Source organism: Uranotaenia lowii, chromosome 3 (genome assembly GCF_029784155.1).
Source record: "Uranotaenia lowii strain MFRU-FL chromosome 3, ASM2978415v1, whole genome shotgun sequence".
Lineage (NCBI taxonomy): Eukaryota > Metazoa > Arthropoda > Insecta > Diptera > Culicidae > Uranotaenia > Uranotaenia lowii.
In genome coordinates, this window is record NC_073693.1 from 168,537,766 (window position 1) to 168,561,443 (window position 23,678).

Here is a 23,678-nt window from a genome sequence, read left to right on the forward strand (position 1 = left end):
TGAATATTTCTTCCTTTATTGTGGTAGTTTTCAGTGAAAACTTAATTGGTGGAATGGAATTATTTGGTTTTTTAGAGGAATAAAGTCTGACGGTGCATTCAATATTTTCGTTATTCAGGTCATAACCGATTGTGCGGCAAGTTTTCTGAACCATTTCAAGAGTATTTTCCTTGCTTTCAACCGGTAATCCAAAAATCATACAATTCCTTGCAACGGCATCTCTATTGATCTTATCCAAGTTTTTTTCTAAAGCATAAATATGAGTGTTGAGGTTTGAATATTTTAGTTTAAGATCAGTTACTTCTGCTTCTAGAGCTTCATTTCGGGATTTTAAGTCTTTGAAGTCTGTAAGAATTTCCTCAAACTTCGAGGACAAAAATTCCTGAGATGCCTCTATAGCAGATGTAACTGATTTCATCTCTGTTGCAATAGAAGACATTTCGGTTGCAACAACGTTTTGAATTATGTCTTTTAATTGATTGTTTATAGTACTAATAATCATTTCCTGATCCTGACGTTGCCCAACAATTTTAAAATATTCGTTGGCACAATTGGCATCACAAAAAAATGGTTGTTTTTTTATTTTTCGAGCTGCGCTACCAAGAATATTCCTACAACGGAGATGGACGCTTTTAAAACAGTAAGCACAAGTGAGGACCCTATCAAGACAAATCTCCACATTTTTACAATCAACGCATACTACACTCGTTTCATCGTCCATTTTCACAAAACAAGATTACCACACAAGATATTCAAAGCCAAAGAAGTCAAACTTGTTAAAATAAATAAATAAATAAATAAATAAATAAATAAATAAATAAATAAATAAATAAATAATAAATAAATAATTAAATAAGTAAATAATAGTAAGAAGAGAAAGAAGAGGAAGCAGTGAAGTTAATAAAAGAAAAAAGATGATCAAGAAAAGAAAAGTCAAGTTTTAAAAATCAGCAGTAATCCGATATTTTTTTTTTTTTTAGTACTAGTTTTCAAAAATCTTTTGTGTCAAAACGGTTTTCAGTTGAGTTACGAGAACATTAATATTAAAAGGCAAATTTTAAACAAGTTATAAATTTGAAAGAAGTAAATTAATTGGAAAAAATACAAAAATTATGATAAAGATAAAAAGCAACAAACGTTTTTATGATTCCAAGTTTTCTTAAATTTGGCCGAAAAAATTTTTTTTTGTACTGTGTACGGCATACAGAAAGTTTACATACATTACATGGACATGTGTGCTACTGATCAGCGCAACGGATATCCTATTGTATCGCTTACTTGTACCGCCGAATGTTCGCCAAAACTACACCGCTACGCAAACGAGATTTACTAACAAGCGAAGCAAGTGCTAGAACCACAACAATAAAGACAGTACACATGCTACGAAACGGCCGAACACAAACGATCAGGTATACGCACCATTCAAATGATGCTCCAGCAAAAAGCGAAAGCTAGTGGAAAATAACACACCAGCAAGACTTGGTCCAATCAAGTGAGCTACTGGCAGTGAGCACAAGCTATATTGAACAGCTGTTTGCGAGGTGCTACTGGTGTTCGCTTAATCTACACCGCTTGGCGAACGAGATTGACTAACAGGCCAGGCAAGTGCTAGAATCACAAGATGAGGAAACAAGACAAAATTCGCAACTGTTTTTTTTTTTTGAAACCGCACATCCACAACACAGCGAACAATTAATCAAGCGAAAAAAAAATATTTTGTGCTTGATACGTTGGTCGTTACTGCGTGGAACAGTATAAAAAATAGATGTGGTGAAATAGAAGAAAAAATAGAAGTAAACTGGGCGATACGCATTCTACTCACCAGGTGAATGGAATGTGAATGATAACGTCGCTCTCACTTTTATCACAACCTGCATTGACAATAGCAAAGTAACTATTTCTTTTTTGATAAATTTTGCACTAAATCGAGAGTACTCGTTGAAACAGCCGGTAGTAAAGTAAATTCGAATCACTTATAGAAACCACAGATATGAACAAGATAATTTATAACACTTAGAACATTTTAAATTTCACGTTTAAAGATAGATCAAAATGAAAACAAGTTATGTCGAACAAAGCAAGTGCTGCCTTAAAGTCATCGTGCGCCTTAATCTGAACTAAAGTATCGCAAAAGTTTTCCCACAGCTCATCAATTTTACCCAATCGAACCTCAATTTGACCCTGAGTTGAATCCTCCCTGTACCCGTCGACAAACATCCAAATGTCGGAAAAGCTGGTTTGAATTTCCTTCAATTTCACCCGTAAAACCTTCAGCGACGGCGGGGCCTTCTCAGCTGCAGTTGACTTCGGCATTATGATGACGTCAGAACCGGAAAGGATGAAATGTGGGTGTAGATTTCCAAAAAGTGTCCAAAATTCGGCTGAACATATACTGTCCAGCAAATTACCTTAGAAACCCTTTCGTTGTACCAATGGTAATTTGTGGACCGTCACCCAGAAACCGAATTTGATCACCAGCTCAAACGCTCGAAGAATTCATCAACAGGCAGGCGAAGAGGAGTAATATGGGATGTAGTATTCCAAAATTTTGCAACGGCTGAACATATACTGTTCACTTTACCTATGAACCCTGTAATGGCGCCGAATCCAGACCAAACGACCAGCGAAATCCAAAGAAGATGACTTGCTCTAACGAGCAGTTCCAAAATTGTTCTGATCACGAACAGTTGTTGCTCATGGATGTTGTAGCACGTTAATTGAAGAGGATAATTTTTATTTAAAACAGTGTATTATCAAACCCTAGCTAATGTGGACATATACTGTTCAATTAATCTCACCCGAGAGAACTTTTTGTTGCGCTGCCTTTTCCTTCGTGCTTGCTGTGCGATGCTGTTGAAAATGGCGACCTTCGCCCGACACTCTGCGTAGACCTTCGCCGGTATGAACGCAACAGCGCCCTTGCTACTATGGTTCAAGTAGCACCCACACCGAGACCTCCTCAATGCGACCCAGTGCCACTTCCGGACCAGGACCGGATGAGCAGCTCGTCTGCGACGGTTGATTAAAGTGCAGCAGCCCCCTTGCCACTACCGATGACCACTTACGAGCAGCACCCACACCGAAACCTCCTCGATGCGGCCCAGTGCCACTTCCGGACCAGGATCGGATGAGCAGCTCCCTTGCCACTACGATACCGAATCCGAGTCGCACCCACACCGAAACCTTCTCGATGCGGCCCTGAGCTCCGACCCAAAACGGTACGAGATGGTTTTCGAAGAAACGCAGCAGCTCCCTTGCCACAACGTTGATCGAATCCAGCTATCACTTGCCAGACACCTACTCGCTACGCTAATGCTGATCACCGATCGAAGTAACGCGAACACCGAGGCCTTCTCAATGCGACTCCGTGCCACTTCTGAACCGAAATGCGATCACCGTCTTCTCTGCGATGATGGTACGCAGCAGCTCCTTAGCCACCACGAACCCGAATCCTAGGCGCCTCCACACCGAAAACCTCCTCGATGCGGCCCTGTTACCTTCCACCAGAACGCGATGAATACCTTGTCACCACCGATAACCAAAGGATGATGGTTGCTGTCGAATTCGCCTTTCCCGAGCGATCCAATATCGCCCAGTGTGAACCAACTCCAAGCGGTTCCGTAAATCGTCACGACACTCCGGATAATGATGTCACAGTAGAGATCGAAGAGGTGTGTTAATATCATGCAATCCTAAAACGGCTGAACATATACTGCACTTATGTATAATTACCTGAGAAAACAGGAATCTCCGCACGTGCAGTAATGTTGCGCATGCAACCGTAGGATGAGTAGCCTAATCACCGTTGATCCTCGATTATTCCTCCAGGCCTTCGAAAAACATGCAAAAATTCGGCAGGTGTTTAGCATGCAACACCCAAGCCAAGCCGAACAGCTGCAATGGCGCGCTAATGATGCAGAACAATGCACCTTTGTTCGAAGGGTGCACAATGCAACAATAGTGAATTGTTCACCGCTGTGATGATGGCGTTTTCCCAATGGCGTTTTCCTCGACCCAATAACGCATTCCTCGAACCAAAAAGGCGCCAAGCCTCAATCGTGCGTTACCGATACGTGTTTCGGGTTTCCGGTTGCTCCCATCCGGTTCGAAGGACCACAATGTTGGGGCCGTACCTTTCCTTCGAAGTGCTGCTATTTATCCGAAAATTCCCGTCGGCTTGCCAACATCGAACCAACCAATAAAGAACTGCAACGGTCCGTGGTTCCACGAAAAACTACCCGCATACAATTTTTCTCGGACCGAATAGTTAAAAAACACACGCACGATTTCCATATAACTACGCACAATTTTATTTACAAACACATTATTTATTTGGAACTTAAGATTTAATAAGAAACTGAGTTGAACTTAAACTATTTGTATTTGTACTTAGTCTAACACGCAACAGTTTAAAACGATCAAATATCCGGAGTGGTTGGCAGGCTCAACTCGACTGGTGCGAGTTTCGAGTTTTGCCTTCTACCTCCGAAACCAACAGGCTGCGATGTTTTTTGGCTCCAATACTCTCGCTCAACAAACTTCGCTGCTGTAGCAGAAACAATACCGGCTGGTGATGATCATCTCCAGATTTACTGTCTGATGATTGCCGGCCGGTGTCATCGATCAGTGACTCGGGTACCAATCCTGGGATAAAAAAACGGTCTGTTGTCGTCTTTTGTGTGGTCGATTGCAGGTCGTTGCTCGCTTGGTCTGGTCCATGTAGAAACACCGGCTCGGTTGAGATCAGCTGGTTTGGATTTTGGGTTGGTTGGTTGCCGGCTATCAGTGGTGTCGCTAGGGGCCATTTCACTCGTAGACAAATAGTGTGCGTGTTTGTTCATCACCATCTTTGTACCACATTTATCACATACGGCTGAAATAGAAACAGTGCTGTAAAAAATATAACGCCCAAAGATCTGGAATACATTTTTGCATGGTAAAATTTTCAAAATGTCGAAATTTCTACCACTTTTTCCCAACACGAGTGAACTTGCTCTTAGGGGTGAAAAATACTACAACAAATTCAACTAGCTGAAATCATACAAATTCATATTAGGATGGATGAAATTTTGAAATTAACAAACGCGTTATATAAAACAGTCATATTGTAGCATATGGAAACGAGATTTTAAAGGTGAATCTTGGATTTGCATTTTTATGCATTTTTGTCCAGACTGTTAACTGAATTATAAGAATATTTATTTAAATAATAGGTGATTATCAGAAAATATTATTCCTCCAACAGTGTTGGAAAAGTATAATAAAAGTATTATAAAATTTGTATGTGAAGTTTTTTGCGGCATCGAAAAATGTTAGAATTTGTGCCTCCATTGCTCGATTTTTGAAATTTTCTATGAGAATCAAAAACTATCTTACGTTGTGAGAAACTATGTCATCATCATTTTGTTTGATTGAATGATTACGTCATGACATAATATTTAAATGAAAACTGAATGAGTGTTGCGGTACAGTGTGCTAGTAAATTTTAAAAAAAATCCCACACTTACGCTGTAAATTTTTCCATGGAATTTTTTTTTTTCATGAGAATTGTAGAATTTGCTCGAAGGCTTGATTAAATTTGAGGAAAAAACGCGGCCGGAGTAAACTGTTTAAATTATTTGGTTTCAAAGACCAAAACTTAAATCGTAATAAATACTTGAATATCCTTCTAGAATACATTTCAATATGATAAGAGTTCTGATTGATCTACTTTTCTCAATTATACACCGCCGGAACTAGAATTTTTTTCTCAGATTACCCAGATTTCGTTAAACAATGGGCGTTTTTTTCTCAAAACATTTCCAGAGTCAACATTCTTAAATATTTTGTTTTGGTGACCAAAGCTATGGTCGTAATAAATACTTTCATTTTCTTTTAGAATGCATTAAAATATCAAATCGTTCTGTTTTATCTACGTCTTATTTTTTTTCAACTATAGTTACTTCCTGGTCTCTAGAATACTAAAAAAATATATATATTAAAAGTTTGTTTTCATGAATAGCATGATTTATTTTAAACATCGCAAAAGAGGTCCTTCTAAATTCCGTAAGTGGAATGAATCAAAAAAGCTCCCAGCATGCGAAACTTCACGCAAGCAGCGAAGGAGGGTGGAAGCATCGGGTGTGTTGCGTTGCGATACCATGGGACAATGTCCTTGTGTTCCGAATCTGCGGAGAAGTTTCTGATTTACCAAGGTGGGCTTCCGGATGCTGCGAAAGAATATGCGTTGGCTTCGTACCGGCATAAAACTTTGACTGGGAGCCGTCGTCGTTCAACAACAAAAATAGTATGAGAAGGGAGGCTGAAAGCAAAAACAAAATTACTTGTAGGTACCATGAATCTCGTTATTAAATATGAGCAGCTTTGCTCGTTCGACTTAACGAGCAGCAAGTGTATCCTCACGAACGATAAGTCAGAACTCACTAATTAATACTAATTACAGGGGCGATGATCAAAATTTGCAAGTCGTTTATCGTTTAATTGGCAAGTATCGTCGGTCGTTTGCATGCGTATGTATCTGTTTGTCGGCGTTGATTTTGTGCGTGTTACCATAACTTATGGTTACTTGCTTTATTTATTGTAGTAATTCCGCCAAATGGACTCCGATGCTATCAATATAACGGAAAATGTATACAAAGATGTCACCGGGCCTATATCATGCCAGCCAGCGACTGTGAAGCCGGACTTCTTTGCTGTGCTAGTTATGCCGAAAAATAATCTATGTTACGTGTGCTTTGAATTAAAAAAAAGTTTACAATAATTATAATTTAATGTAGAGCAATTATCTTAATGATGCCTTTTATTTCTATGGTTGGGTACCTAGTCATTTTTTCAATTGAGTTCATTGATAAGCTTCTTGAAGAAAAAAATATCCGAGTGATTTTTTCCAATTGCTATCGAGGTAAGTAATTTATCTTTTCCTATTAAAAAGTAACATTGGCAAAAAATTAAAGATACAAGTATTAGTTAAATAACGTCTCTAATAGAAGTTTCTTTCATTTCTTTTGAATTAAGTATCTAGTCAGTTTTTGAAATATAACTTACAGCTTTCATCGATTGAGCTTATATTTGATTGAGAATAAATTTGTTCATCTCTTACCGAAAAATTTGTGATTGTGAAGAATTAGGATACATCGTCTCGTCAAATACAATACATTTCATTTGCAAATACATTCAAATTTTCTAGAAAAACGGACAACGAAGTCAATTGTTCAAATGAGGACTACAATCCCAAGCAACATATCAGGTTTTATGACCGACTTTAAGAGTAATTTCTAGTTTCCCAAGAGTCTTATAAATCGAATAGTGTTACTTGGGAATGAATATGGTATTATAAATAAAAAAAATCATTTCTCAATTTGGATAACCGAAAAAAGCAACTGCAGACGCAAGAAATAATTAAATATGTAGTGCCGCAAGTCATATAGATTTTTAGTGAAGTCACAAAAATGATTGCATTGAAAATTCATAGGAGAATAACAGAAATTTCAAAGAAAAACACGTGTTAGTACGAATATAAATTCCAATTGGATTTTGTTGTAAGATCTCTATTTGATCATGTTATGAAGTTTTTTTTCTCCTTTGAAGATTGTATTATGTATTTTTCCTTATTTTTTTATTAAATTCAGTGTTACCTTTAAGCTAAAATATGCTAAATGAAAAAAATTGCTTCAAAAAGATATAGCTGGAAATAATTGAGTTTTCAAATGATTGTCATGTTGTTTATCCAACCGGTTTACCATATACAATTCTAATGTAGAACTATTGATGTCTATTCTATTCTATTCTATTTTGTTTATTAACAGAGGATTTTAACCAGCTTGGTTATTCAGAACAATTGACGTCAATGAATGATTTGCAACTCGGGTTACTAAAATCCCAATAAATAAAATGTGGTTTTGGTTCAAAAATTGTTGCTTGATTACTTTATAGTAATAACGAGTTTAAACTGAGCTGACTTGAACGTTTTCATGGAAAATTTAGAACTAACTCAAAAGTTTGGCAAATTTGAGTTGAGAACATCGATAGTCCATTTCACAAAAAAAATTTTCAATAACTAATAGAACTTTGTTAGAGCCGATCTTAAAAAATCCTTTTTGAATAACATGCTTTCATGAACCTTTACATTTTTCGATGATATTTGTTACTATCATGGAAAGCGAAAGAAGTATAATGATTTGGTTAGTATTTTATCTACATATAATTCAACAGTTACAATTAGGGGAGAGTGGGGATACTTGATCCCCTTTTCTTTTTTTCACCATATCTTTTTGGAAAAATTAGGCAACTCGCCGTCTTTGACATTTTCTGACAGCTTGTAACTTCAAGTTTCTATGCTCCAAAAATTAGAACGATACTTGAACCCGTTGATGAACTAGAAGCATTTTCGTGGGAGTAAAAAAATTGCGATTTTTCTGAAGTTAGGGGAGACTTGATCCCCTATTGAAGGAGACTTGATCTTTTATTCAGGAAGCCCTAATCCTTGTATAAAAATCAAACATAACCCCAAGATAGAATGTTAATTGACTATTTTGGTCATGTTTGTTCTCATTTCACAATTTATAGCAGACATAAGAAGAAAATTCTATAACTATCTCTCAACGCTAATAACATTGCATATGTTTTTACGGAAATTCGGGTTTCGGATAACAATGTAGAACTTCACTCGATTTGCATGAATCACTTAACCCGTTTATTAAAGTGCTACCAAAAATTGAAAACTGAAGTCAATGTTGAACTGTAATGATTTTATTTCAACCAACGGTAATCAAAGGAAAGATATAGAGTACTGCGCGCGATGGGTTTCTACTCGCAAGTGAAGTTTTTTATTCCTCTGTTTTGTGCGGATGTTCGGTCAGCCAAACAAACTGACCAAGGGTAGACATGATTCGACAAAGAGGATGCGCGCAATAGATGTGGCGAAATCTGGTGTGGCGCGATTACACCCAAAACTACGGTATCTTATAATTTGTGCGAACATACCGGCCGCCTTGAAATACTAGGGAATTTCAAAAAACTATCTACTTCAAATCTGCACTATTGAAAACCACACGGCTGTCTGTTGTATACTACGATGGTTGATACTGCGCTGACTGCAACTTGTTTACAGGCCGCGAAATCTCACTTCGACGCACCGCAACCTGAGAGAAGAAACGAGTCAATGTCCGAATTGGACGTTGAATTTGAAGGGTACTTATCGGATGGCTGCAGTGGGGTGACAGGTCCGACCCGTCCGATCGCAACCGCGTCACCCCCGATTACTTTAGAGCTGGATCTCTGGTCAGACTAATGGCGTCTGGTTGCACTCTTGCAACTGAAAGGCTGGGAAAACTGCTTAACTAGGCTAAGTTTACTATCGGTCTTCACCGGAAGCAATGAAGACTTCGTAGTGATGACGATGATTAGGCTACTGCCGCTGCTACTGCTATAACTGTTGTTTCGTTAGACGGGCTCAGGATGGATACAGGAAAGGGAATTCCAGCACGATGATCCGCAACCTGTGATGGAGGAACGGATAAGTGTCCGTAATGGACTTTCGTAATGGATGGGTACTTAACGAAGGTTAGCGGTGGGGTGACAGGTCCGACCCGTCCGATCGCAACCGCGTCACCCCTGAAGGCTTTGGTGCTGGATCCCTGCTCAGACTAGCATCGTCTGGTTGCACACTCGCAACAGATGAAACGGAGAAACTGGACGATTATCGTTGATCGGAGTTTTTATCAATGTGTCCCCAAGGAAGGCACGATTACTGACTGCGATAGATGATAGGTGTGGACTCAGCGACGAACTGGATATTGCACTGGATTAACATCAACGCGTGCACAAACGACGAACCAGGAGAACAGCGTTATCTAGCAGCAACGGTTGGTAGTAACATAAACGGGGAAGGTTGAGTTCTCTGACTGAGCAGAAACTGGTGTATTGCTAATCATCTGAACGCGTCTACTAAACTCGTCTTTTGTTTGGTGAAATTGATGGTGACTGTGTTTCGGTCTTCTCTTTGATAACGAACAATGTTTGCTGTGGTTGATCAGATGCTTCCTTTTTAACGAGGCTGGTACATGTTGCCACCGGCCGCCGACACGAATAATGCTTTTCATTTTCTGCTCTGGAACCGTGCCTGATATAATCCAGCCAAAAACGGAGTTTTGGAACCTAGGACCATCATCGGACACTTTGAAGCGACCATTGGAGAGCAAATCGAAGAAGACCTCGGCACCAATAATAAGGTCTATTTGCCCGGGCTCACCATAATTGGGATCAGCAAGTATCAAACTATTTGGCAAACTGCTTACAGACACACGACAGGCTGAGACGGTATTCGAAATCTCAGGAAGAACATGAAATGTTATCGAAGAGCTAAACGAGGAAATTCCCGATACACGGGGAAGAACGGATGCCACCACCTGCTTCGTCGAGACTGTTGTTGAACCACCAATCCCTTGAACGATATGACACTCGGAGGAACTCTGAAGTCCTAAACGTTGGCAGAACGAAGAGCTCATAAAGTTGCCCTGGGAGCCGGAGTCCAGGAGGGCTCTGGCTGACCGTAATTTTCCAGACTGGTCCTGGACGCGTACGATTGCCGTCGACAGCAGCACTTGGCGTGGTGGTGTGTGTGTTTGTGTGGGATGTCCAATTGTGTGATGGATGTCTTCAGAGAAGTCTGGCATTTGCATAACTGTGAACGATGATGAAGTTTGTGGTCTGGGATGTGGACTATTGGAAGGGATCGGTTGGGATGTTGGAGATGGTGGTGGGGATTGTGGAGCTTGACGTACTGACGGCGGCGAATTCATATGGATTTGCGAGACGGAGGATTGAGGGTCTGGATGCAGCAACGAATGATGGCGCGATCCACAATGATGACACGAGCCTCTGCTACAGACACGAGCCATGTGACCGGGTGACAAACAATTCAGGCACAGTCGAGCCCTCTTCACTGAAAAGCCACGTTCTTCAACTGTACACTTCAAAAACTTTACGCATCGGAAAGCTGAATGGAATTCCTCTGCACAGAATGGACATTTGGCGGAAAAATGAGAACTGGGATAGCTTACTCCGAAGCTCGTCTGGTTCACCTGGGATTCAGCAGCAGTGGGTTGATGTGCAAGGGTTTGCAGAACAGAACAATTATCTTTTAGAAAGCGCATCAACTCCTTGAACTTCGGTACTTCTCTGGAATTGTGGTACGTTTCCCAGTGGCCCAACGTTAACGGGTCCAACCGAGCACAGGCCATGTACACCAGCAAAGTGCTCCAACCGTCGGATGATTCACCCACTTTTGCCAGCATTTGAATATTGTTGTCAAAATCTCCTATCAGTTTACTTAATTCATCGTAGCTCTCTTTGCGCATCACCTCAGCATTGAAAAGCGCATCGAGATATGTTTTGACTATGAGTTTGCGATTCTCATATCGACTTGTTAAAGCAGCCCATGCTACTTCGTAATTGGCTGCCGTAATCTCGATCGAGCCCACCTCCTGAAGCGCTTCTCCTGTCAGCGCTGAACGTAGGTAGGTGAACTTGTCCATCGCCGAAAGATGGTTGTTAGAATGGATGAGACTGTTAAAAGAATCACGAAATGTTATCCAAAGCTTGATCTGCCCATCAAAGCTTGGTAGAGATATCTCGGGCAGTTTAACGCGCGCCAAACTTGACGATGACCCGATCGACTCCTGGGAACTGGTGTTCGGCGCTTGTCCAGCATTTTCAGATCGACGAGCTAAGGATTGGAGGTACAACAGCTCACCCTTCATCGTGCAGTAATCGTCCTCTTTCTGCATAGATATGCTGTCATTTTCTTCGGCCCGTGCGGTGATCAGCATCAGCTCCTGCTCAGGATCGTCTACCCCGGTCACCTGGTCAGTCTGCAGCTCGATATCTGCCCGCACTAGCTGAAACTGCTTGAACGCATCGTCCAGGCGTTCTATGCGTACGCCGATCACTTCGCTTCTTACTGCACTATTTTTTGCACTTGCAATAAACTGTCGCACTGTCTCGAAAACACGACACTGGCTACTTTCTAACTTGTAAAGCTCTCGCAAGTCGCGCATTATTACACTAATCACTGCACAGTTCTCACAGTTTCAGCTAGGCTTTCACTTTTGCACTATTTTCACTGTTTTGCACTGAATTTCGTTATGACAGACCGCTTAAATCGACTCGACGTCTCGCAAAATGATAGCTCAACACAATCACCCCCGCTGACCGAAGACTCAATGTCAGCAATTATTTTACAACCGACCCACTTTAAGTTGCACGGATAAAGCTGTTCCTAATTCTGTCCACTTTATCCAGAAATGCAAAAACAGTAAAATGCCAGACTGCGGTGTTTTTTGCAGCGACCTGCCACCAACTCTCCGAACACACAACAGAAAAAATGATACTTAGCTGTCGGTTATGATGATTGACCAGCTCCTGGGGATCCAGAAATGCAGCACAAACTACTATGTTGCGGTTTCAAATCAGCAGTTTTCAACTGTTCACAGAACAGGATATCAAAAAACCACACAGCGCTCGTTGGTTTTTTCACACAACACACTTATTTGGCCAACTATTGGCGGATTCCTTAATGATACAGCGACAGATCGGGGGGAAATTCTTTAGCCAGTATGGCTCACTTTTCACTACAGAACTTTTGATTTGTCCTTTATTAGGACTGCATACACTCGCCCACGTTGGGGGAAATGTTCGATCACACGGTAGCAGATATCACGATACAGCAATGTGTCCACAGTGAACTTATTTAGTGCCACAATTAACAATCACGGTAGTTCAAGTTTTCACTTTCACTGCAGTTCACATAGAACCAAACCCAAGCCAAACAAGCCCGCGCATTTCGTAGGTCTTTTGTCCGTCCGTTTTCTTCACACAGAGCACTACACCGCTATTGTTAACTGGTGATACGGAACTAGCGAGTCCCGTCATCCGGCTTCTCGAAGGACCAAATGTTTTTACGGAAATTCGGGTTTCGGATAACAATGTAGAACTTCACTCGATTTGCATGAATCACTTAACCCGTTTATTAAAGTGCTACCAAAAATTGAAAACTGAAGTCAATGTTGAACTGTAATGATTTTATTTCAACCAACGGTAATCAAAGGAAAGATATAGAGTACTGCGCGCGATGGGTTTCTACTCGCAAGTGAAGTTTTTTATTCCTCTGTTTTGTGCGGATGTTCGGTCAGCCAAACAAACTGACCAAGGGTAGACATGATTCGACAAAGAGGATGCGCGCAATAGATGTGGCGAAATCTGGTGTGGCGCGATTACACCCAAAACTACGGTATCTTATAATTTGTGCGAACAGCATACTTAAAGGCGCTTTTTTAATAATTAAGAGAAAATTAATTACTTTTGCTCTTTTCTTCAGACAATTGTTTGATAAATATCAGTTTTTGGATAAATATTAGTTATTTCGTATTCAGCAATCATAACGATCCATTCAGAAGAAGAATATGCCATTTGGAAGGGGGATCAATTGTACCCAACTCTAATGGATCGATTGTACCCAAAATCAACATTTTAGAAAACTTTTTCTAAAAAAAAGTTGAGAGTTTTCCATTACTTTGAAAATATGGCATTATGAAGTTCATTTTACGCTCGAACGATTGATACATTGGAACCAATATTTTTTTCATAATTTTCCCATGTAAGGAACATTTTAAAGTGATGAAAAAAGATCTTCAAGTTACTTTTTGTGTAATTTTTTAAACAAAGTTCAAATACTCAAACAATTATTTTGTTAAAATTTTTCAAACTACAGACATTGTCATTTTGCTCATTTTGGCACATTTTTCTAGAACATTTGATCTTTGTAAGACATTCCAGTTTCGAGATATAGCTAAGGAATCAAGTATCCTTAGGGATCAAGTATCCTCATTCTCCCCTATCATTTTCGGATCTAGTGCCCGATTTCTCATTAAAAGTGATCTTCTGTTTACTTGTTCAAAAATGCTGTGTTTATCTCGTACATCATTGAAACAAGACTCGACTTTACAAATATTTCTTTGAGTTTTCTTAGATTTAGATTATTTTAACCTTTTTTTTATAATGAACCTTCATTTTCCAGAGTTCAACTTTTCAAATAGCTATGCAGCAAATTGATCGCTTTATAGAAGCAAAGCTTACCATTTTCAGTGCCTCTTGATAGGCCATCATTTGCAATACTTAACGGTAAAACCCATTGTGAGAAAATAATATTCCGTTACATTAAAAACTCAATTTAAGTAAAGGATCTATAAACATTCTAAAACCAGAACTGCCATCACATTGATATACACCCTTTACTCCGGACCAATTTTTCGCTACTACTCTGCCAACAAACTCAAAATAATCAATTTGACTCTTTATTCAACATAAAAACATTGTTGCAAAAGAATGCAAGCCTATAACTAAAGCTTAAAATAAAAAAAAGCAAAGGGTGTATAGGTTCTATCTACGATAACGCGTCGTTTTTTCATGAAAATTGATATTCCTCTATTCTAACATATGCTTCTAAAAATCGTTTGTCTTTCATAAACAGCAAAATTTCAAGTGATTTTTAATCAGCGATTTAAAATATGTTGTATTTTTTTCAAATCTGTTTTTCTCGATACGCCATATATGGAGATAGATCCTTTTTATGTGTTGGCAAAGATTTGACACATTATTCAACATAAAAACATAATTACAAATGAACGCGAGCTTAAAACTAAAGCTAGAAATGAGAAGATTAGATATGTGCGTGCCGAATAGTGGTATTCGGCGAACGGCCGAATACCGAATGTTGACCTTTTCAACTATTCGGCCAAACGAATATTCGGTCGAATATTTTATAGAGATTTTAATGAAAAATAAAAGCAATTATTTCAATTTCCTTCTTTTTCTTTCATTTTAATGCCCCTCATGTTTTGAGTCGATTATTCAACCAGGAAGGACATCAGATGAGTTGTCGCTTCTAGGGCGTTTATCAACAAAGAGATTGGGTTCCTTTGAAATCTGGGACATAACATGTCAAAACAGGTGCCGAGTAATATGAAATTGCTTATTTGATAACGAATTAGTGGAAGGTCGAATTTACGCAAGATATTTCCAAAATAGTTGTTAAAACAACGACGATCGTTAACCTTAAGCTTGCCATACCTTAAATTGTCGGTCAATTTAGGACGATTTTTGAATAAAAAATGAAAAAAAGGCAAATCTGATAAAATCTAGGCTTTGTAACACACGAGAGGAAAAAGAATGTTAATTACTTTAAATTTAAAGTTTTCATTAAATCACAGCAGCAGTATCAAAATCGTAATTAAGGAAAAAAATATCTTCATTTTGGAATTTCGTAAAAACTGTTTTTGGACACCAAAACTTCAAGTTTTCAAAGAGAAATTTGAGTTTTTTATTTGATTTAGCAAATAATCTGAACAAACCCGGGATAAATCCGGGAAATTTTATACAATATATGGGCATCTCGCCCAGATTTAGCTTATCTCGTCTATTACTGGATTTAATGGCAAGCCTGGATATATCACGAAAATCTGGATTAAACGATTATCAAAGAATAAAGCGATATTAGTCAGCATTCTCCTGTACGATCTACAGTGAAAGTTGTTCGTGGAACCCGAAAATGAGTAGAATGGAGAAGCCCGCTCATGAAGATGAGGTTTTTAGTAGTGGGCTGCTGTCATATGCTGTCAGTTGTACATAACGTTAGCGAACATCACGAACATCAAGATGGGAAGAGTCTTTTCCGGGAGGTCAACTTTATATAAGGCGCACCGCATTGGAAAAGGGCCTCTTTTTTCTGCTATGGGACACACCAGAGACGTCAACCATCAAAACAAACTCGTGTTTATGTTGTGAATTTTTTGAGAAGAATTTAATGATAAGTGGAAGTTATTAGTAGTTAAATAAAAGAAGTTAAATAGTAAATTGGAAGTAATTTAAGAAATATATGTGTTTGAATACTTACCTATTGCTGTGCTGATCTGTGCGAGAGAAACCTGAAAAGAAACCGTACTTACCTGCTTAAGACATCAACCAAGTTAGCCACCAAAGACATCACCATACTTACCTGCATTCTGGGATTCTACAACCTGTTTCGGATCGACGGATTTACGAGGAGGTTGCGTGTAGAGGTACGACTATATGGTCCTTCGAGCCGGATACTCGTCGAACTCCGAGCGTCCGTAACTTTTCCGTTCCTGAAAGAAGTTCCGTTCCTCACCACGTTGTCGGAATTCGATATCCTGTTGAAGTTGTTCCTGAGATTGAATAATACAAGGCACAAAATTGCCTTTAAAAGGTTATTATATTTCCTATTACGCTTTACGTGTGACGTTTTGTGCTCCGCTGGGAATCCTTTTTCCAGATAACCCAGCACGATGGCTACCGAGCGCAGAATCAAGTCGCTCAAGTTGAGACTCCGCAGCATTGAGACATCCTTCAGCCTCATAAGGGTGTTCGTCAATAACTTCCGAGAAGATACCCAGTCTGTTGAAGTGCCGGTGCGGCTGGAGAATCTCGGAGTCCTATGGGCGGACTTCTGCAAAACTCAGGCTGAGTTGGAGGCTGCTGAAGTTTACGATCCGGAAGTCATCGATTTTCAACTCAAGCAGCGTGCTCAATTTGAAACGGAATATTACCGTGTAAAGGGATTTTTGCTTTCCGTGAATAAAACCAACCCGCCACCGTGCATCCAATCTTCTCAGTCCAGCGCGCACTTCCCTGCTTCTTCTCAAATTCGCCTACCAGATGTCAAACTTCCTGTATTCAACGGAACACTCGAGAATTGGCTGAATTTCCACGACCTGTTTATTTCTTTAGTGCATTCTTCCAGCGAATTGTCGAACATACAAAAGTTTTACTATCTACGGTCATCTCTGGCTGGAGATGCACTAAAACTAATTCAAACAATTGGGCTCAGCGCCAACAACTATCCCGTTGCCTGGAATCTGCTTGTAGAGCACTTCCAGAATCCGTCGCGTCTCAAGCAAGCCTACATCGATTCTCTTTTTGAGTTTGTCCCTTTGAAGCGAGAATCAGCAGCCGATCTCCATTCCCTAGTAGAAAAATTCGAAGCCAACGTCCGGATCTTGAAGCAGTTGGGTGAAAGAACCGAATATTGGGATGTTCTGCTGATCCGCATGCTGAGTATTCGCCTTGATACCAAAACACGAAGGGATTGGGAAGAGTTTTCGTCAGTACATGAGGCCGTCACGTTTCCGGATTTGGTCCTGTTCCTCCAAAGACGGGTTACGGTACTGCAGAGTGTCAGCAACGTTAATCTGGATAATTCGTCTATTTCTGCTTAAAAAAAAACCCGTTTATCGATCGTCAGTTGTCAGCAATAGTGCCACTCAAGTTTCTTTCCGTTAATGCCATGCCTGTTCTGAACATCATCCGCTCTATCAATGCTCTGTGTTCACGAAAATCACCACCGAGGACAAGGAAAAGCTCGTGCGTCGCCAGCAACTCTGTCGGAACTGCCTTCGAAAGGGGCACCAAGCCAGAACATGTCAGTCCAAGAACACCTGTCGAAAATGTCGAGGGAAGCACCATAGCCAACTATGCAACCAGGACTCCGGTCATCTTGAATCTAACCGACCGAAAACTGATACCAAGGATCCCGTTCCAGCCAGTGAAGAATGTTCTTCGTCACTGTCCGCGGCAGTTCAAAAGCCTCCTACTGGATTTCGCTCTCACAAGGTACTCCTTGCAACGGCCGTCATTAATCTCGTTGATGATTTCGGCAATACCCATCCAGCTAGAGCACTTCTCGATTCTGGGAGCGAATGTAGCTTTATCACCGAAGCAGTTTCACAAAAACTCAAGGCTCAACGCAACAAGGTTCATCTAACGATCTCCGGCATCGGTCAGTCATCCGTACAAGCTCGCTGTAAACTTCGGGCTACCCTACATTCCCGAGTTACCGAATTCTCTACTGTCGTTGAACTGTTTGTGTTACCAAAACTAACCTTAAACTTACCATCCGCCACATTGAGTATCTGAAAATGGGACGTGCCAAAGGGAATACAGTTAGCAGACCCTGGTTTCTACGAAAGCAATCCTATCGACGTAGTTCTGGGGGCCGACATCTTTTTCGAACTCTTCAAGCCATCCGGTAGAATTCCTCTTGGAGAATCTCTTCCTATACTGGTGAACTCCGTTCTTGGTTCGGGATGCCGAACACATTCTAATTCGCTTAGTACAAGCGCAGGAGTTCTTCGATTACGTTACAACCCTTGAAACATCAAAACCAGCCCCCATCAAATCTCGCCTAAGATGGTTCACCCCGTTCTTGGATTCGAGTCACCTAATACGCGTAGGAGGGCGCCTTGACAGATCGTCGTTGACCTATGATGCCAAGCACCAAATTCTACTCCCCTATCATCATCGCTTTTCCACCTTGCTGGTCGAATACTATCACCAACGGCATTTGCATGCGGCACCACAACTGCTCATGGGAATTCTTCGTCTTCGGTATTGGATAATAGGGGCCAGGAATCTGGCCAAAACCGTCGTTCATCGCTGCGTAACGTGCGTCCGAGCTCGCCCTAAATTGGTAGAACAATTTATGGCTGAGCTGCCAAAGGAACGCATAACTGCCACTCGACCGTTCACGAAAACAGGCATTGACTACTGGGGTCCAATCTGGCTCAAGCCTCCGCAACGCAGAGCCACACCAACAAAGGCGTTCGTAGCTATATTTGTGTGCTTCAGCACAAAAGCTGTACATATCGAACTAGTGTTCGATCTGACAACAGCAAAGTTCCTGCAGGCCTTGCGACGTTTCGTCGCCCGTCGTGGTCAACCATCCGACATGTTTAGCGACAATGGTCGAAATTTTCTGGGTGCGAAGAATGAGTTGAAACGTCTGCTAAGCAACTCCGAACATGCTGACGAGGTGGAAACTGAATGCTCTGAGTGCAACATCCGGTGGCATTTTAACCCTCCGAGAGCTTCCCATTTTGGCGGGTTGTGGGAATCGGCGATAAATTCAGCACAAAAGCACTTTCTACGAGTGGTTCGAGATCGTCCTCTGTCATATGATGACATGGACACACTGTTGTGTCAAATTGAGTGCTGTTTAAATTCGCGTCCAATTGTGCCCCTCAGCGACGATCCTACAGATTACGAACCGCTTACTCCCGGGCACTTTTTAGTCGGCACTGCACTCAAGTCTGTTCCAGATGAGAATCATACTGAAGTCCCATTCAATTACCTAAGAAAGTGGCAGCAAACCCAGAAACTGTTCCAAGACATCTGGCGAAGGTGGCACCTAGAATATTTGGCATCATTAGAACCAAGGGCAAAATGGTGCAACTTACCTGTGGCGATACAAGAAGGTCAATTAGTCGTTTTAAAGGATGAAGCTACACCTCCGATTCGCTGGCCAACTGCAAGGATTTCCAAGATTCATCCAGGAAAGGACGGGGTCACCAGAGTTGTTACACTGCAGACACCTAAGGGCTTATGTGTACGACTGGTGTCTAAGATTTGTCTGTTGCCGATTGCATCACCGCGGAAGGAATCAAATAAACAAACCAACGATGCGCAATCAACACCAGACAAAAATGTTCAACGGGAAATAAGCTCCAGCCACCAAACCGTTCCGGATCCATGCAAAATTTAATCCAAGGCCTTTTCTGGCTTGGATCAGGTGAGTTCCTGTCCATTGCCTTAATTCTCATCCAAAAGTCGCTACCGGGTCTTAAATTTTGCAGGATCATTCTTTCACTAAAATCGTCAACATTGCTGGTTGGACTTCCACATAGTACACTTTTCAAGGCACTGCTTTGCGGGAATCGGGTGAGTTCCTGACATCACCATACTTACCTGCATTCTGGGATTCTACAACCTGTTTCGGATCGACGGATTTACGAGGAGGTTGCGTGTAGAGGTACGACTAAAAGTTACACAGATACGCCTGAGATGTGTTGCTGAAACCATAAGTATTTGATGATTGTGTAGTTCTTTCAACTTTACTTTTGGATATTTTATAAATTATCCAAAATTATTTGAAAAATTTGTTTGTTATTGTATAAATTTAAATAATAAATATTCGGCCTATTCGGCCTATTCGGCCGAATACTAAGCCTAACTATTCGGTGAGCCGAATATTCGGCTTAACGGTTTTTAAACGGTATTCGGCGCCGAATATTCGGCCGACCGAATATTCGGTACATCTCTAGAGAAAATACCAAAGGGTGTATAAACAAGGGAGACGAAATATTACGTGAGCTAGCTAGGTTCTATCTACGATATAGCGTTATACCTTTTTTATCAGATAGCCTACAAATCTTTGCTAGGTGTTTGAATAGGTTGAAAATTGTGTTAACAAACTTTAATAATATTGAATTAATCAAATTTTGAAATACTCAAACCTTTGACTGAGTAATAACATCAAAAAACCCTTTTTACTTTCTTTTTGTTCTATATACTCGTATGTGCAGCTTGAAGTTTTAAGTCCATAATATTGCGTCAGCACTTAATTTCACTTCGTAAGTCCAAACTTCCGACAAAGAAATGTGAAGTACTAGATTGCCGGAAGTCTGTTTTTTGCTGACATATCACCAGCGACTTTTCTTAAAATTCAATTGAAGGACAATAAATATTCTCCTAGAATAAGATCGATGCTTGATCCCGTTGATGAATTGAAAAAGTTTTGGTGGGACGATAAAAAAGTCAAATGTTAAAAGAGGCTTGTGATCCATTTTTCAAGGGCCCTTACCCTGTTAAATTTTCGCCGTAAGACAAAAGGTCCATTGCCAATTTTTGACGTTCTCATCTTGTAAGCTTTTTCACTCCAAGGAGTACAGTCGCTTTGTAGCAAGCTATCAGCAATAAAGTTTTGTATTTAGAAAGTAGTTCGACGCGTTTTTAACCCCGTTTCGCTTCCATCCTACACAAAACATTGGTGGTGTATAAGCACTGATCACACTGACATGACACTTAGAACAAAAATTCAATAATTTTCTGTCTAATTTCTTTGTCAGATTTTGTAGGTTCACAATACCGACGACAGGTGGCAAATCTGAAAAATTTGACAAAAAATGCCCTGTAGGAAAAATGTACCTGTTTAGCCCGATTTTATAGTAGACATTGCCTGTTTTTATTTTAAAGTTGGGTGGCATTGCCTAACTGGGATAGCATTTCTTCAAATCGATCGATGCGCACTCTGGAATCTTTTTTTTTTTGTTTCGATTATAGTCGTTTTACCATCTTTATGGCATTCGCGACTTTATCAACGTTGCAGTTGGCGGATCGTTATTGAAAAACTTATCCGGTACAACTGTGTTCGATGTTTACTCTTGGGCTCGAACTCGCGGATATCGGCTCAGGAGACAACAGACTTGCCAACTGAGCTAGATTACAAGCCTACTCTGGAATCGATATTGCGTACTGTTGGAAAATTAACCAGAAAACGGAATCGAGTGTCCAGTCAGTGTGGTCAGTGGTATAAGCGTTATTACATTTATTGCATAATTAAAGGCGATGTTTTCTAGTTGTTTGACAAAATCTGATTTTTTAGCGACCATTTAAATATGAAGTTCCTTTTGAGAAATTTAATTTTTTTAACATTCTAGTAAAGAAGTATAGCGATCAAGTCATTCCAGGGATCAAGTCTTCTCATTCTCCCCTTATTTACTAATCTTATTAGTAAAAACCAAAAAATAGAGTTGATGGAGTTGAGTTCAAAAACTTTAAACTATAACATCAGTGAACTTTTTATTTAACAAGAAAGATTTATGATATCAGAAAATCTGTAATCGAGATGGGTTTATTGTCGTAGATTATTTCAGGAGTGAAAAGTGGAAACAATCGTTGTTAGGTTTCGATATTTTTCCATTCGTTTAGCGATATCTCCAACATACCTCGTGAGTTGAAAACCTCTTAAGATACTGAGTGCAACTCATCTAGCATTCAGTATAGGACACTAACAGCCTCATCCTATTTTTCATTCCAGTAAAAAACTTCAGTCAATCGATGCCCTGTCGGGATTATCTTGGCGAATGCATGGATGACTGCAATCCGGCCATACGAAGACCAGGCAATGATTGCCCATCGGGAATGCACTGCTGCGTACTCCTTTGAGAAACAACTATCGGAAAAGAATGAATTGAAGAATTATATTTTGATTTGATAAACATAGATTAAGTGTCTCGCTTTCTATGTTGTGATTTGTATTTCATTCCATACGAAGGCCTGACGTATTTTGGTCTATAGAAGTGGGAGATTCCTATGGATTTGTACATATATGTACATTTATGGATTATATTTTCTAATCGGTTTTAATCCTGCATATTATTGGCAGAATTTTGCAAGACAGCAGAAGCTGTCGAATTTGTAAGTCTTCGAACCAAATGACACAAGTTGTCCAGTATCTGAAACCTGACTATTTCACTTCCTTAACGTCCTCTTCCGATGTTGATAGCAAAACATGCCATTATGGAAAAAATAACACATAACAAAAAGATTGAATTTTAGATAAAGTGTTTCATGAAATCATGAAATTTTCATGAAAACTTTATAAGTAGGTACCTTGAGGAGAAGGGAGTTGAGGCATTAGAAAAACCATAGCTCTGTGAAAAAGAAGGTTGAATGATATTGTTGTTTGATTTTACGAGTGTTTGATTTCATGTACTGGAGCAACAACGAAATCGACATAAGTTTTGGCTCAAAATATTTATTTTCAGGAACCAGGCGTGAAAAGTGAAAAAGAATCATAGGTAAATTGCAATATTTTTCAACTATCCTCAAAAAACTGACTAGAGTTGAACATCTTAAGCTACTGATCACAACTCACCTAGTAGTCAGTATAGGACACTAACAACATTTTTTCTCGTATCATTTCAGTAAAAAACAATAACCAGTCGATGCCCTGTCGGGATTATCAAGGTGAATGCATGGATAACTGCAATCCGGCCATACGAAGACCAGGCAACGATTGTCCATCCGGAACGTACTGCTGTGTACTTCTCTAGAAAACAGCTGTCGAAAATATGTTCAATTCATTTTTTTTTCAAATATTTCTTGTACTTTTTAATTTTTTTTTCAAATTGGGATATTCATTTAAGTCTTGCCCTCTTTTTAGTATTAATTGATATTGATTGCAAACAAAAGATTGCAGTGTCAAATTGGATTCAAAAATTAATACGGGCACTTAACGTGTCATAGATTTCATTCATGTTTATTCAGCAGAACGACATGAAACAGGTATCCTATATAGGTAGGTACATTTGTCGCTGTGTGTTAAAAACGACCAGCTGCATGGTGTCGTATCATTAGACCGGAATGGTGAGTTATTTCAAACATGCAAATATGTAATACGATACGGGTTCGTGACCACAACACACCTGTAATTGCCATGAGTGTCAGGTTTCTTTGAGGGCGAACGCAAACAAACGTTGGTACCTACCCGATGCATTCGAAAGAGAAATGCACTTGAAAGAGTCAAGGGAAAGTAAATGATAACAGAAGTGATGTGGCTAAACTGCATTCCATTTATTCGTGTAAAAAGTGTCATAATATGTTGGAATCATTTGATAATCTGCTTCAAAAAAACAAAACAAAAAACAATAAAATGATTAATAAATTTTATCAAATTAGTGATGATAGTGTATTTAGTTAAAATTTCAGAAGTTATTGAATTTTATTATCCTTTCATCGATTGAATCGAAGATGTCGAATTTATGTAT

At 39.8% G+C, this 23,678-nt stretch overlaps 2 protein-coding genes across 3 annotated transcripts; one reads left to right on the forward strand and one right to left on the reverse strand.

Moving 5' to 3' along the window:
• Nucleotides 1-9,851: 9,851 nt before the first annotated feature.
• Nucleotides 9,852-12,056, reverse strand: LOC129752832 (uncharacterized). The gene has a single exon (XM_055748613.1). The coding sequence runs from the start codon at nt 12,054-12,056 to the stop codon at nt 9,852-9,854; it is 2,205 nt and encodes a 734-aa protein (XP_055604588.1).
• Nucleotides 12,057-13,985: 1,929 nt separating this feature from the next.
• On the forward strand, nt 13,986-22,972 carry LOC129750989 (uncharacterized). 2 transcript variants are annotated; one of them, XM_055746219.1, is made up of 2 exons: nt 13,986-19,879; nt 22,837-22,972. In XM_055746219.1, exon 1 carries the CDS (start codon nt 18,440-18,442, stop codon nt 19,610-19,612), a length of 1,173 nt encoding a protein of 390 aa, XP_055602194.1. In that variant the 5' UTR covers nt 13,986-18,439; the 3' UTR covers nt 19,613-19,879; nt 22,837-22,972. Both variants share the same exon structure in this region, with proteins under 2 accessions (XP_055602194.1, XP_055602195.1).
• Nucleotides 22,973-23,678: the final 706 nt, after the last annotated feature.

Excerpts from the sequence above, each read along its gene's own strand:
- LOC129750989 (XM_055746219.1), top strand. The coding sequence starts at position 18,440 with ATGGGAATTCTTCGTCTTCGGTATTGGATAATAGGGGCCAGGAATCTG.
- LOC129752832 (XM_055748613.1), bottom strand. The coding sequence starts at position 12,056 with ATGCGCGACTTGCGAGAGCTTTACAAGTTAGAAAGTAGCCAGTGTCGT.